Genomic DNA, 16,597 nt, shown 5'->3' on the forward strand with positions numbered 1-16,597 from the left:
TAGCTGTGCTGCCATTGGCTGATGACCACCATTTGTGTTATTTGACACACCCCTCTGAGGGAGTGAACCACACAGAGCATGCGGTGGGGGTATTAACCTGCATATTTGACTGCAGTCCTTAGGGTGGGTGGACTATGCGGTCTCAGATCCTAGCAAGTACCCATCATGGCCACTCACTAGGACTGCTGCGAGGAAAGTCCGAGCCACTGTGTCCCTGGGTTTTAAGCTTCCTGAGTCTCACCAGGCTGCAGCACTATTTCCTCCCAGGGCCCCTCTAACACTTTATCTGAGCACTGACTCAGAATCTACTACCACTTCACAGAAATGGAGCCCACCTGCCCTAGGCCCCCAGGGCCAGCACCAAACCCCAAGACACTCCAGTTGCTTGAACACATTCTTTCCTAGAGCTCCACCCCAAAGATGGGAAGTTTTTGATTTACAGCTTAACTCTGCAGAGATACACAGGGAAGCAGTAAACACATCAGATGCTTTGCATAAATCTAATCCATTATCAGTCTTTATACTTAATCCAATAAAGGACAAGAGAGTATAGATCATACAGACCAATAAACAGTTACACACATTCCCTTGCCTCGGCTGCCTCACAACTTCAGGGCATTCTTGGGAGGAGCTGGGGTCAGTCTTGCAGTACTTGGGGCCATCCAGACTCAGGAAAGCAAGCAGGGCCCTCATGTCTCATGAAACTGCCACATGCTGTCTCAGGCCACAGCTTCCTCTTCCTGTCTAGCTCTCCCTCTGTTCTTGTGTGTTCCCTTATTTAACCCCCTCCTGGCTGCTTACTGAAAGCCCAGACACCTGGCTGCTTTTGTTCTGCTCCTGGTAAATTTCCACTGCTCCTGCCTTCTCCTCTCCCTCCAGAGGGATAAGATAACACTGGTCTTCTAAGGATGCAGCTATTCTTTAGCATAACTATTGTGACTAAAATGCCATCATTAACTGCAAGTATTTCCCATTGTCCTTGTCCGGTGTGCACCTGCTACAGGTCCTGTCAGCAACGGTGGCTCCACATACATATAGGTACTCAGGATACAGCAGTTTTAATAGCAACAATTATCATCCAGAATTCATGAGTTTGTGCAGACACTTTCCCAAATGGTCACTGTGACAGGTCTGGCAATTTCCTGGCCAATTACATTTACAATAAATTACATGTAAGTGTTTTAGGGGTTCATTGTATTAAAAGACCAAATGTTAATGCGTGATTGTGTATCACTTCTTTAAGGGGGACGCTGGACTAATGTAAACCCTGGGAAGTGCTATGAGCTTCAAAGGACTATTTGAAACAATGCACTAGCCAGGATAGAACTTTTAATGGAGTGGGTTTCCTAGGAAATACTTGGGAGGAGGGGAATGCAAATTACCCACCTTTGGACCCATCCTTTCGAAGCTGTGCCCTGAGGAGAAACTCTTTGCTGATCACCTGTTACATGAGGATCAGAGGCCCAAACTGAATAAGAGTGACTCACAGATTCGGGGGTGGGGGAAGGGGGAAGGGTGCTTGTTTTCAGCTAACAGCTTTTATGAATTTATCCCCACAGTAAAATTCCTGTGTGGCTTTGAAGGACTGTTCAGCAGCCAGCGCCCTTGTTGGAGTAGCAGGATGATCTCTGGTAATTTTTTTTAGCATGCCTGAAGGTTCTTTTATTGGTTTTAACGTGTTTTCTCTGTATCGCTTTTATCTGAAGAATAAATGTGCTTGCTCTGAAATAACTGTGTGGTAAACTTAACTGCGAGCAATTACACCATTCATAGCCTCTGTGGAGAAAAGCAAAGCAGACCTGCTTCGGCACTCTGACTTTGCTGGGCAATTCATGGTATAGGCAGGGGACTGTGCAGCCTGGAAATACAGCGGTCAGGAGGGAGAGAGATGGAGATGTCCACCAAGAGAGGTGAGGGCTGAGGAGCCGGAAACCAGTGGCTGCCATCGTGGGACCACGGAGGGGGAATACAGGTGCCATTGCCCTGCACTGTGAGAGTCACACCATGCCACTTAATACACTTACACCCTGGCTCCTCCTCTCCTGCCCACTCTTCTTGCATGATCTGTTAGCTGTCTGGATTTTGTGGTGGATGGCGAAAATGCAGATACATCATGGTGGGAGTGGGCTGGATCAGAAATTCCTTCTTTTCCCTGCTGTCTAAGCCCATGACAACTTTCTCTGAAGTTTAGCCTCCCATGCACAGCTAGGGAGAGTGTAGGGGCTTAGTACACTAGTGTATTACATCACCAAAATGCCACAAGAAACATAATTATTTACAGAGGAACCATTGTTCTTCACCCAAACTGCACTATCACTTTGAAATACAGACCCAGGCATTGGTGTGCAGGTTTTGGTTTTTTTAAGCTTCAGACAATAACAACACTTACACAATCAGCAAATGGACACGTCATCTATTCTGAGGTGCCACGAAGTTGATGATCAGGTTTGCCAGCTCCTAAAACTTGATTTCCCTGTCTGCTGTGAAGAACTAGTCTCTTGCGATAAGAGGAGTCAGAAATTTCAAAGGGCATCCCCCTTCAAATGAGATTCTCTAGAAATGAAAGCATGGAGCAACCAGAGCACTCTATTAGTTGATGCAAGTGTGTTCCTGGTGTTAATGATTGACGTGTGGGCGGACCTTATTGCTGCATAAAGTATCTCAAAGTGACAGCGAAGTTTGGCAATAGGAATGGCAAACAGCTGTGAAACCTATTAAGAGAACAAAAAGAATATTGCTTTATCTGCCCAAATGCTTCTTAGTTAGTAGCTCCTTATTGGTCACAAAATAAAATAAAAATTAGATCTAAAAAATAAACAAAAAGACCTAAAACAAACACAAACAAAAATCAGCTTACCCTGAATGGAACTTTTATATCCTGTCCACTAGGGACTTTGCTCTTGACAATCTATTTCAGGAGTAGGCAACCTATGGCACACATGCCAAAGGCGACACGTGAGCTGATTTTCAGTGGCACTCATACTGCCAGGGTCCTGGCCACTGTCTGGGGGGCTCTGCATTTTAATTTTAAATGAAGCTTCTGAAACATTTTAAAAACTTTATTTACTTTACATACAACAATAGTTTAGTTATATATTATAGGCTTATAGAAAGAGACCTAAAAACGTTAAAATGTATTACTGGCATGCAAACCCTTATGTTAGAGTGAATAAATGAAGACTCGGCACACCACTTCTGAAAAGTTGCCGACCCCTGATCTACTTCATGTTGAAGGTGCTCTCATACTGTGGTGATGGGTGGCATTATAAACCAGACAGACTGCCACAGAGGTCAATAAGGATTGAAACAAAGGCAGCCCTTTAAATTCAAAACAGGTGGCCCACCCCAGTTGAATTTCAAGTTTTAATAGGATTACAAAAGACCCTTCTAATTATAAGCCTTGGGCCACCCTAAACAATCCCTCTGCCTACGCAGTGTTTGCACCCTTCCTTATGTTAGGGAAATAAACCTGGCCCTGCTTATTGGTGAATACAGTCTTATCAGCAACCAGCAACTTCTGTGGGGAGGGGGAGGTGAGAGTGGGTGCAGGGTGACCATCCCTCATTCCCAGGGTTGTTACTGGGCAGGATTTTAGACAAGGTCTCCGCTGAGCCATAGGCTGGAGTAATGGCTAACACACCTGCCACATGGTCTGCCCCCTTGAAGCATGTTTACTCTCCCACCCCCCTGTGCATATGCTGCTGTGGGCCTCCTAACATTGTACAGAAGCAGAAAGGTGCATTACACAACACATTCACATGAGCTGTGCTGCCCTAGGCCAGCAAGAAGGGTTAGGGATCCTCCGGGGTGGGGGGGGAAGAGGCCTCAACTCTACTCCCGCCTTCCTCCACTCAGTGCAGTAAGGACAAGATTTTTCCCAGTGTGTTTCAAAAGCCATCTGACGCTGTTAGAAAATCGAAAGTGTTGCTGAGATTAAGCTATAATGGGTGAAATCCTAACCCCATTGACATCAATGGGAGCTTTGCCATTTACTTCATTAGGGCCAGGACTTCACCCAATGCGTGCAGTATATATAATAGGTTAACGTGCCTCTGAATTGAGCCAATACAAATGGCTTGATAGCCAAGCATTTTCAGTCACCACTAATATAGTCAGCATCTCGAGGCATTTGGTACCAGAGGCTGTGATTACATGGAGAGAATTACTATTTCTCATCAACCACCATAGACAGGTTATAGTCTGGCATTTTTCTCCAATTAGCAACTGCTCTGAGGGGTGTAGCTGTCATTTTCTCTGTTAACGTCTTTCAGTGACAAATCTGCTTTTTGTTGTTTTTTTGGTATGTCAAATTGTTCACCCTGCTCCTGTGTCAATCTGGTTCACTTTCTGCTAGGTATTTACCCTAAAAACAACTGTTTGGCGTACACACCTCAACTCCAGTTAATACCTTTCCAGGTGCAATGATTATAGAGAAAGCAAAGCAGGGACTCACACACAGTGCTGTCCTAAAATCATATGAGAGTGAAAGGGTCATACAGTGACTTTATGGCTTCAGAGCCGATTCCTTATGGAACATTCACTAATTTTATAGATTTCAAAACATCAAGGTGATTAAGAAAGAAAAACTACTGTATCATCTCATCAAGTACACAGATACCCAAAATGTTCACACAGATTGTGGGTCTGGCTAACGAATATAAAATCTAGCACATTTCAAGTGTGATCTGCACATTTCTTTGGACACAGTCTGTGGTACTACAGTTTCCTACAAAAATTCTGGAGGGCCCAGAAGTGGTAACGCCTGTCTAATCTAGTCAAATATGTGCAGTACCCTCTCTCCTCTTTTTGGCCCAGCTAGATCCACAGGAGTGGACCCTTGTGCCTATATGCAGCCCTGATGAAATCAATGGGGCTCTGTGCAAGTGCACTGTTCCAACCAGGTGGGTCCAGCAGCAGGATCGGGTTGTAAGGTATTTGTGGCAGGGCCTGTCTTATATCTCTGTGATTAGCACATTGTCAGCTTTAATAATAAGTAAATAATAATGTAGTGCTCCTGGATCATTGATCAGCTGACTGTAGGTCCTGCTGGAATAGGATCCATGTGCAAACATGGTACTTTAATCATCCCTCCTTCCTCCCTCTGCTCTAACCCCGCATTGGCAGTAGGGAAGCTAGACTATGTATGTTCATCTTAGTCAGGCACATAATACATGGCCACTCAGCATAAACCTGCACTCAGGGCTCAACATGTTTTAATTTATTACATTCACCCCGTTATTAAAACTCAGAGCACACATAGCTCTCCCTTCCACATCATTAAACCACCCCCCTATGAGCCGCCGCAGTGCGTCTCCCATTGACATGGTGCTGTCCACACTGGCACTTCTGTTGGTGTAGCTTATGTTGCTGGGGGGGGGGGAGGGGTTTCACACCAACATAAGTTATACGGACAAAAGTGCTAGTGTAGACACAGCCTAAGCCGATGGGGCTCCTCTGGGCCAAGTCGTATTGAGATGCGCTGGGGACCACTCAAGATGTGGGCCTGTATTTGGGAAATGCTTTTTGCAACCTGATCCAAAACGGTTTGAAAACACGGAGGGGAGCTGCGCTCCGGCCGGCTCAAGCCCTGCAGGTAGGTATGGCACAGGGACCCTGCCAGGGCAGCGTGCTAGGAATCAAATCATCAGCAACCACCCCCAGCCGCTGAGCTCCCAATCGGCGCTTGCATCGCCCGCCCCCGGCTCCCGTAGGCAGCGCGGGCCGAGCCGGCTGCGGGCGGGGCTGGCCGCCAGTTCGCGCTCTGCCTCGGGCGAGTCCAGACGTGCCCGGTCCAGTGCCGTGCCCGGGCAATGACCTAACTTGTGGAAACACGCCAGGCATCCTCGCCGCTGATTGGCTGAAAGCCCAGGGGGGGCGGGAGGAATTCCCTTTTCCTTTCCCTACCTCACCACCGGGTAGGAAATCCCCGCAACCCCGTGTCTCCCTTTATCGCGCAGCGGCGGGTCGCGGGCAGCCAGAGGCGTTTAGGCGGGCGAGAGGAGAGCGTCGCTCGGCACCGTCCTGCTCCTGACACGGTCCCCAGGCAACCTGGTCTGATCTCCCCGCCGCTGCAGACCGCCGGCGAACGACGCGAAATGATGCCGGGAAAGACCCTGCGCAAGGGTGCGCAGCAGAGCCCCGCTCCCGCAGGTACGGTACCGCCCCGTCCCCCCCAGAGCCGGGTGGGTGCCCGGGGGCTGAGCCTGGCCCCGAGCGCCCTTAGAAACGCGCTGGAATTAGATGATCGCTGGGATGGAGTAGTTTAGTCAGTTTCACCTTCTTGTGTTATCCGGCTGCATAGGGAGCGAGAGCGGTTTTGCTTTCTGTTCTTGTGTGAGCAAAATAAGTTTCCGTTTTGAATGGGTCAAGGTTTCCCTCGTGCCTGGGGGAAGATTAAGAAACAGGAATTTTTTTTAACTTCTAAATGACGGTGTTAGCAAAAAGGAAAGCCAGAATAATGTTTTAGCCTGATTACTAGATGCTCCATGCAGCCCACAGTAATACTGGTGGTTCAGATCTTTGCCACCTGAGATTGGAACCCGTCTAAAACCATGTTTTAGCGGTGATCACTAGAGCTAGGTCCAAGGCACCAAATTCGGATCTCGATTCGAACCACCACCCAGTTCAGGGAACATTTGGCTCCAAGGTTGTGGTTTCTAAGTTCCGACTCCCTCAAAAAAACTGGGGTCTTTGGATCGGGGGGATTCAGTTTAGGATCATTTCTAATGACCGCTCCATAAATACTGACTGCGAGCTCGATTCTGGTCTCCCAGTTGTTTAACTTCATCGCCTTCACTGACGGAACTGGATTCACTCAGAGAACAAAAACAACGAGGAGTCCTTGTGGCAAATTTGTTAGTCTCTAAGGTGCCACAAGGACTTCTCGTTGTTTTTGCTGATACAGACTAACAGGGCTACCACTCTGAAACCTGTCACCCAGAGAACAGAATCCCGCCTTTTCTGAAATACCCGAGAAGGCTGTGTAACAGTACAATCTAGCAGGATCAAAGTAGTCATGCTTTGTGGCTTGTCGTTTGATCAGTGCTAACTTTAAAAAAAAATAAAAAAATATGACGGTACTTAGGGTAATATGGGATTGCTTTCCCCAGTCCAAACAAGCCCCTACAGCTACTAAAAACTGTTTTTTAAAGGTTTCTGGGCTTTTTATTTTAAATTTCTGTTACCAGCTCTGTAAGCAACTATACACCTTTACAAATCTCTTACCTCTTGGGGTAAAATGTTTATTTAACTTATAGACATGTATGATTATAGAAGAGCTATCCACTATAGACAAGAAAGTGTATGGAATTCACAAAGCTGATGACTGGTTTTCCTTTGTGTTTTACAGCACAGGAAGCTGTGATGCAGTGCTCTTCGCAACTACGCAAAATAGGAGATATATGCAACCTGCAGCAGAAGATTCTTAATGTTATTACAAAACTGTTCTGCCCAGGAACGTGAAAACTCTTTGGGAGATGTCAAAAAGAAAAGGAAGGAAGAAAACAATGGTTTTGGAAAATATGGTCTTTACAAGCTTGTAATAAGTGACTTGAATGAGAGGAGGAGATGGAATGAGCTCTATGCATTACTTACTGCTGCCTATTCCCACTGAAGGAAGGCTGTTGAAATATGATTTCTCTGGAGAGCTGGACATATGTATTGGCTGGTGGATGTCAGTATGGGAGAAAAATTACAATTAACCATTCCAAAGATTGACCTGTGGAGTGACTTGGAAGAGCAAGGAACCTGGGGTTCTGTTCTGGTTCATGAGTTGCAGCTAGTTCTATGTCACTTTGAGCAACAGGCAGAAGATGCCAGTTACCTCCAAACATTGGATTGGAATGTACAACGAAAACCAGTTTCTAAGTTCTTGATTGTTTTTGTTTTCTAAAATGTAGACTCTATAGTATAAAATCTGGTGTGGAACATTTTTTTTTATTGTTATTATTTTTTGGTTGTAGCACATTTACTGTCAGTGATGTTACTTCTTATGCAGATGTTTCTCTAAGGAATAACATTGTAATTCTCTTAATTATGAGACTGCTGTAAGGATCTAGGATGTATATAGGTGTATGAAAAGAGTATTTAATGGATCTTAAAGAGCTGACTTATGGCTTATGCACCAGAAATAGTGCAGATAACTATTCAAACGGTACTATAAAGAATGCATTAAAACAGATTAAAGGAAGCACAGTAGCTTCTGGTGATTAAGAAAGAATAAGAAATATGAATAAGAAAAATGCATACATTAAAGCATGTATTACCTAGCAAAATAAGATTATTGATAGGTGTGTGAGTTTGGGGGAGATTCCTTCACAGCATTAAAAGGAATATTCAAACAGAATAAGCTACTGGTGTGATTTAATTTTATTATGAGGTAATAAAATTACTCTCAAAACAAATAGAAAGTTAAAGTAAAATGGAATCAGTGGTTTTTCTGGAGAAAAAACATGAATTATTTTTCAAATAAAGTAACTGCTTAGATTAAGAGATATGTCAATAAAACTGAATGTTACAATTGTTACAGGAAAGTAATGTATTGCTTCTAAATGAAAGCTGAGATGTTGACTGGAAATAAAGGATAAGAAAAAAACTCAGCTCTTATTTGGTGTCAACCTCATTTTTGTTTGTAATGATGAAGATGCTGTTATTTTGTCTAATGGATGTGATATGTAAGTGAGATGCTTGTTGCATCCTTATTGAAAAGCTACATTGGGCCTGGCTTGGAGGAGAGACTTGTTCTGCACTTCAGTCCATTAGAAAGCAACTTTTCTGTTTGTATATTATAAAAGCCCCTTGAATCAAACACAAGAGACAGGGCAACTACCATGTTTTAGCCAAATTAATCAGTGTCTTAAAATGGGCTAAATTATATATGGGATGTCAACTAGTAGGAAAATGGATGCAAGTGACAAAATAATGTAATTTGCCTGGGTTTGGTATTCAGAGGGTGTGCAAAATAAGTGTCAGTTTCAGGCTGAAGGAAGATGTAGCAAGAAAAGTAACTTGAATTCACACTCTCTTGCTTCTACTACACTTTCCTCTTGCATGTAAATTACATCTGTCTTATATACCTTTTGAATGCCAGATCAGCGCAAGTTATACCATTTCACTGCTTGTATCCATTTTGGGCTCCCTTGCCCTTCATGTGCAATTAATTCCACACTAAGTCACCAATGACTTTGAGCCAGGGGTTCCCAAACTTGGTTCGCGGCTTGTTCAGGGTAAGCCCCTGGCTGGCCGTGAGACATGTTATTTTTCTGAGCGTCCACAGGTATGGCCGTTCGCAGCTCCCAGTGGCTGCAGTTCGCTGTTCCCAGCCAATGGGAGCTGCGGGCCACCACTTACCCTGAACAAAGCGCAAACAAAGTTTGGGAACCCCTGATTTGAGCCTACGATCTTGTACAAATCTGCTTTCTTTCATGAGGTTTTCATTGTAAAGCTCTTTTCAATACCCCAGGACCAAGTATCCAGCTATCTGATTTGCTGACACTTTTGATTTCATTTGGTATAATCTCAGATGCTGTTTTTTTTTTTAATGTATAAAGGGCCCAGTCCAGCTCCCGGCAAAGGAACTTTTGCATTGGCTTGAATGAGAGCAGGAGAAGGCCCAAACATAGCAAGATTTTCTCTTCCTATGACCTATCAGATATTGTGTTCTCAGTGAGAATGTAGCATTTCAGGATGGTGTTGTTTTATCCACAGTGCCACAAGCTAATGTGATAAACGTGAACTTGTCTCCCTAAAAGTCATGTCTCATTCAGAAGCACCTTTTCAGGTATTAAAGGGTGACTGTCGTTTTCATTTCTGTTATGCCAAATTTTAGCTCCCTGAATAACTCCACGAGACTAAGCAAAGCTGTTCATTCATGGTTTAATCTAACAGCCACTGAATTCAATAGAAAGACTTCCAGTGGTTTCCATGGAGTTGGATCACAGTCTTAAGTGAAACTCCAGTGAAGTCAATAATAGTTATGTCAGATTAAGAATCTCAAGAAAATGTAGTATTAAGGAATGGGGTTGTTGCTAAAATACACCCAAATTAAGGTGTTCAGCTCAATGCGTGCAGCCTTACAATTAATTAGGATGCTAGCCAAGGTTTCAAATGGCCCGTCAGTAATTTCAGGCTGTAAGCAGCAAAAATAATAGCATAAAGCTGTGAGAATGAACTATGTAAATGTCAGAGGGACGTTTCAGCTAGGAACTGCAGCACTTTATTGTATAGATTTCTAATGGCAATGTTTATTTTTCATGGAATGTTTTTATGTTGCTAAATTCCATAGTATGTTTATTTGGTGATTGTTTAATGTTACGTCAATCGAACTGCTTACAGTGAATTCAAAAGAAGAATTAGTTCAAAGTGACTAATCTCTGTATCAGTTTGGTTATGTGTTCTGTGGGTACAGATTCCTTGCCTTACTTTTCAAAATGATGTGTCATATGACTGTATCAACATGAGATTGTTTTTCTCAAGGCATTTTTTTGGGTTAGGGACAGATGTTTTGTTATATGTCCCAATAAAGTGTGTCTGTTGTTATCTCGTTAAGATAATAAACATGATGTGTTTGCAAGCAAATTATTTTTTGTTGTAAAATCTGTTTTCTGAGGATTCTGAATGAAAGGTCATATGCCAATTCCTTCTGAATTATTAAGAGTTTAAGGTCACACACTCAGTCATTAGATACCTACCAGAAGACTTGCAGTGATCTATTGGATTTTATTTATGATCCCTTGGATATGAGTTATAACTAAGGTCACCAGAATTCAAAATGAGAAAGCAGGTCACCTATTTTAATATTGGTTAGTGAATATTTGCACTACTACCCTTTGCTGGGTGGAAGCAGAATTGCTCAGCTGTGTGTCAGAAGCCCTATACTTAGCTTCTCCTTTAGCTCAAAGTGGTAGGGGTTTGTTCATTATGAGCAAGAGGCTCTATTTATCTAGCATCTAGTAATCTGCATATCAAAGTACTATTGAATGATACAAAGCATAATCATCCCACAAAAACCACCATGAAGTTCCTGGTGGCCATGATGGGCAGCCCTGTGACGACAGTGAAGTCTAAGAAGGACATAGGTCTGTCATCATTTGTCTTGGGTGCTTAGGGAGTGAACATGAGAGGGGTTTGACAAGTGGGAAGAGGTTCAGGTTTGGGCTTTTCCACAAGTCATGAAAGGTTTAGATGCTGGGTAAGGATGTCAGATTAATGGTACTTGTCATGGTGGGGGGGAGCAGCTATAGCCTAGCAAAAGGATACTACAAAGCTACTCCCCCTATTCTCCCATAAGCCCTGAGTCCAGGTGCATCTCTGTATGCGGGGGCGGGGGGTAATCAGTTTATTCTCCATTTAAATCTAAAGGCTTCTCATGACCAAGGCCTTGGCAAACTCCTTCTCTCCAGGTTTGGAAGCTGCAGTGGCAAGTGGACCATTGTGCGCACATGCTCATGTGTTCAATGCAAGGCAGGACTAAAAGAGATTTCACCCCCCCCCCCAACTGCTGCCGGTTTTGAGAGGCTGGGGTCTTGAGGTGGGAGTGAGTCACCATCCCACCCCAATGAGAAACCACCAGAGGCTTTGGTTAACTCAGCCTGAGAGAGCAGCAACATGCCCATTCAGGAGAGGCAGGTAGGATGTTCCCTACCTCCAGCCTGGCCCCAAGAGCTAGGGTCAGGTAGCACTGTGACTATTTACACATTCTTACAGGAGGCAATTTACAAAACTAGGCCAAATCCTTTCTTTTGAGGTCATCCACAGAACACCCCCCACACACATTCAATGGACCTAGCACAGTTCTGTTCTGACTATTAGAAGAGGGGCAATAATTTTTGCCAGTGCCTTAAGTATCTTGAGTAATGCACAATCAGATTTTTATAGCAGCATGTCAAGGGTTATACCACAGTCATCAATCCCCCCTCTAAGGGATAGAAAAACCTCACCACACACTATGGATATTTACATCAAAGGAGCACGGGACTCTGACTCATCCACAACAATCTAACTTGAAAAGGTGAAACACACAGAAACAGAGACAAACACAAGCAGCGCTACCTGCTCAGCTCCAGGTCTCTTTTCATTAGACACAGAACAATAGACACCTGCCAGGCCAACACGTGCAGGTCTTTCACATTCAACTTTAGGCTGCTCACGTGAAAACCAGACTGACCCACTCCGGCACCTGGAGTCACATGTACTATCTCCTAAATGCTCTGCTAGACACCAGCTCTCCAAATGATTTTAGCCAACCGGAAAGACCCGCCTCATGTTGTGGTAACTATTCTTAGTATGTGTTAATTTAAGGGAATCCTTTTCCTCTTATTAGCACCATGAGCCTGGAGGTGTGGCAAGAGCAAGGAGGAGGAGATAGTGGTACAAGTAACGTGAAGCAGGCTTGGCTGGAGCACATGGTGAGGTATATTATCATGTGCAATGTTGTTTGTAAACTGGATGTGCTATTCAACAGTCTGACTATTTTTTCATGGTGATTGAGATAAGCGTAGAGCCTTAACCCACTGTCAGAAACAAGGAAGCATCTTTGTTCTAAAACAGTGGTTTTCAACCTGTGGTCTGCAGACCTGGGGGCCCGCAGACTATGTCTAAGGTGTGGTCACTCTAAGGCCTTTTTGCAGTAGGAGCAGCAGCGGTGGCCATTAGCTAAAAGTGGGCAGTCATGTCCCATCAAAACTGTACAAAACAACAGAATATCTGGCTTTTAAAGCACCCACAGTGACCAGATCAACACACAGACATTAAGATGTTTAAATAAAAACTTTGCAAGAGAACACTCTGTCCGGCAGAACCACCTACCAGCAGTTTCAGTTGGGAAATCTATACTTCCCTTTTGTTTTACCTTCAGCTGTTTCTGTCTGGTCTTTAACTGTTTCTGTCTGTTGCATAACTGGTTTACTAACATTTGAATTGACTCTTGTATGTGTAATGTGATAGGATTGGTTAAAATATTGTGGTGAGGGGGAGGGTTAGGAACATAAGAACAGCCATACTAGGTCTTCCAACAGTGGCCAATGCCGGGTGCCCCAGAGGGTAATCATCAAGTGATTCATCCTCGGTTGCCCATTCCCAGCTTCTGGCAAACAGAGGCTAGGGACACCACCCCTGTCCATCCTGGCTAATAGCCATCGATGGACCCTATCCTCCATGAATTTATATAGTTTTTTTTAACCTTGTTTTAGTCTTGGCCTTCACAAAGAGATCCATTTTGGTCATGTTTCACTTGAGCTTAAAGCTAGACATCCACAAGGCAAAGTCAAAGAGACAGGCAGTTATAAAGATATAGTGATCAGCTGCCTTCAGCGAATCCCAACTCAAGTGCTCATGCCTCAGGTGAGCTAGCATGGAATCGAATGTCCACTGATGTGCCCACTACCTTAGAAATTCAATATAGATCGCGTGCAGGAATTAGCCCTTTTACAACATAAGACACCAAAATGCTAACACAAGTACTCCTGGAATCATTGTCCCCCAATTCCTTTTCATTATCTCTGATTCCTGATGCTTTTCCAGTTTTACTGCATTCTTAAATACAGTCATATACCTACTGTATTGTTTGAGACTATATCCATAGTGAATCTGCCATGCCAGTTCCTTGAGACATGTAGAGGAAAGATATGTAACATTTAGCAGAGCTGCTTTGGCCTTGCTCTGTAACTTAGCCTGTTGTACAGTATTAGTCCTCAATGAAAACAGTGCAGCTTACACCAGTGTGACTGTGGCATTCTGTAGTATTTTAAAATAATTTTATTAAGATAGTGCCACTTGTGTGCGTGGTGATTGGCAGAGAAATAAAAGTGACTGTCCCTTTCCCAGTTAACTTCCTGTCATAGTCTCCGATGTACCAAAGAACTTAAGCACACATGTAATGCCATTGAACTCAAAGGGCCTACACATAAGCATGCATTAACTTTCAGCCTAAGTGTTTTGGTGGATTAGAACCTAAAGGTCTGCGGTGTAGTTCTGAATGTCATAGCCCAATGTCAGGGAATGCCTGGAGGCATTCTAGCAGCCTGAAAACTCCCAAGAGCGCTGGGAGAATGGATGTCAAAACACCCTTTGTCAGGATTCAGTCTCCCTGCTTTAGCTCTGGACTAGAAGCCAGTGCACAAGAATCTAGCCAAGAAATGTATACGCCCCCTGTCACCATAGTATCTGAGCACTCACATTCCTTCAATGTATCCGCACAGCTCCCTTGCGCGGTAGGGCAATGCTATTATCCCCCTTTTACAGATGGGGAATTGAGGCAGAGAGAGACTAAGTGACTTGCCCAAGGTCACCCAGGAAGTCTGTGGTGGAGCTAGGCCATGAACCTGGGTCTCCTAGGTCCCACGTTGTACCATAGCCATTGGATCCGCCTTCTTCTCCATTGTCATTGTCACACACTCCACCTACTTTGGGGAGTTTAGTGACACCGACATTCCCCCACCACCACCCCTTTTGTGCTGCATGTGCGCTAGCTCTGAGTTTGTAGCTGGCTTTTGCTCTGGTGTGTAAGAGAAGGCAAGGGGAGGAAGGGCTTCTGTCCCTTTCACACTGACACAAGACCTCCCATCCAGGCTAACACTTCTGCCTTCAATGGCACCACTGCGAAGCCAGAGTAACCCCATGCCCCTCTAGCCCTAAATGGGATTTATTCTCTTAAGAGACAGAGCAACTCCTCAGTAACAACTCTATGAGCAAAACTCAGAGGCCTGAATCAGAGTCCTCCCCTCCTCCCACCCATATCAGCAACTAAGGAAAAGAGCATTTCACTAAATAATTATGTTTTCCCTTGATCAGCTGAGATAGACTGTGTATCAAGTTGTCATCACTGGCCACCAGATGGAAAATATCCCGAGGGCACAATGGTTTCAGATACCTTTGTACTGAGCAAACCTGATATCAGAATGATTCACCCTCACACTTCAGGGTGAGTCCAGCCCATGCAGGGGAAAACAGTAAACAGGGAAGTGTAAGGGTTTTGCTTTTATTACTATGCCACTTGCGAAATACTCTGAGAAGCATCCATCTATTAGAGCTTTAGCTAGTACGGGGATGAGTGATTAGATAGATGGATGGATAGATTGATTGATTGATAGATATGCAGTGTAGTTGTAGCCATGTCAGTCTCAGAATATTAAAGAGACCAGGGGGGTGAGGTAATCTCTTTTATTGTCCGTTGGTGAGAGAGACAAGTTTCTGAGCCACAGAAGAAAAGCTCCGTGTGGCTTGAAACTAGTCTCTCTCACTATCAGAAGTTAGTCCAATAAAAGATATGACCTCACCCGCCTCATCTCTCAGATAGATGGATAGACAGACAGTCTTATTTCAGAATGGAACATGTAGTTGAACTGAAGAGCTCGTTTTTAACATTAAAGAAAAGAGCCATTTTATGAACGTTTTTTAAAATCCCTTAAAATAATTGTAGCAACCATTTAGGAACTTATTTGACCAATGTAAGTGTTTGGAGAAGCACAAGGCTAACGAGTGGCTACCAAGCTTCTTGACTGGCTTGCTCAGGCTTGGGAGGTTAAACACTAAGGGTAGTTTGAGAAGTTGGCCAAAATGAGAAAGGAGTTCCTCGGTAATGTCACAGCTATTCCATGCTTTGGCTTGCCTGGCAGACATCCCTCCCCAGAAGAAGTATTGACAGTCTCAGTAAATAAGGATCTCAGATGACCATGACTTTCCCCACACAGGAATGGCAGGGTCTGGGAGTCCCACATAGCGACAGGAATCGCGAGCAGTGTTTCTAGGATTATCCATTATATGAATGAGTCAGACTCAGGGAGAGTATGGTGGTGTTGGGCTTGTGTTTTGGCAGATGGCTTTTGGCAGCAGCTGGTAGGAGCCACCTTTGGGTGGGTGGGGAGAAGAAAAGGCACCAATCTTGTGGGCCAGGGATTTCAAGGTCTCAGGCACAGGGATTGCAGCTGGGTGGGAGCTTTTAAGGTTTAGTGGTACTGCTGACAGCAGCTAGTGCCCAGCAGCAGGTAGTGGGAGGGAGATATTCTACTTCCTGTGTGCTGGGAGGAGGAGGTATTTCATTTCCTGTGTGTTGGGGGCCAGGTGCAGGGAGAAGTTGTTGTTCTTCTAGGCTGAGACTTTTTAAAGGGCAACGAAGCGCCACTGGTGGCTGTTGGTTCCAGGCATCCTGGTTTCCTGTGTGTCATGCACCCTTTGAGCCACAAGGTCACCAGCAGAGCTCACTTCCCAATTTACATTCCATGTTGACATTCTTTCATCGCTGGAATACACCAGGCGCTGCAGAACGCATTCCCCGTCCGTCGAGGACCTGCTCTCTCTCACACCTCTTTCCCCTCATACCTCTTCCCCTTTTCCCTTTCTTCCTTCTCAAACACTCAGGTGCCTGGGCCAAAGGTTGGGCTGGGGGGTCCTGCACTTGGAGGAGGGCGGATCTCCCTGCGGAGAGAGGTAGGAGAAGAAATGAGAGGAGAAAAGGAGGGTGAGGTCATCTCATCACGGTGTCTCTCCAATACCCCGGGATCAACACGGCTACCTTAACACTGCAAACAAACTGTGAGAAGACAGGTTGATGGATGAACGTATGGGGCGAAGTCATGGGAGAGAACAGAAGGGCTCAGGGGTC

General features: G+C 44.6%; 1 protein-coding gene across 1 annotated transcript; it reads left to right on the forward strand.

The window, feature by feature from the left end:
- The first annotated feature begins 5,874 nt into the window (after positions 1-5,874).
- Positions 5,875-10,575, forward strand: PMAIP1 (phorbol-12-myristate-13-acetate-induced protein 1). Its single transcript, XM_005303847.5, has 2 exons — positions 5,875-6,150; positions 7,349-10,575. Exons 1-2 carry the CDS (start codon positions 6,096-6,098, stop codon positions 7,459-7,461), a joined length of 168 nt encoding a protein of 55 aa, XP_005303904.1. The 5' UTR covers positions 5,875-6,095; the 3' UTR covers positions 7,462-10,575.
- Positions 10,576-16,597: the final 6,022 nt, after the last annotated feature.

This window comes from Chrysemys picta, chromosome 6 (genome assembly GCF_011386835.1).
Source record: "Chrysemys picta bellii isolate R12L10 chromosome 6, ASM1138683v2, whole genome shotgun sequence".
Lineage (NCBI taxonomy): Eukaryota > Metazoa > Chordata > Testudines > Emydidae > Chrysemys > Chrysemys picta.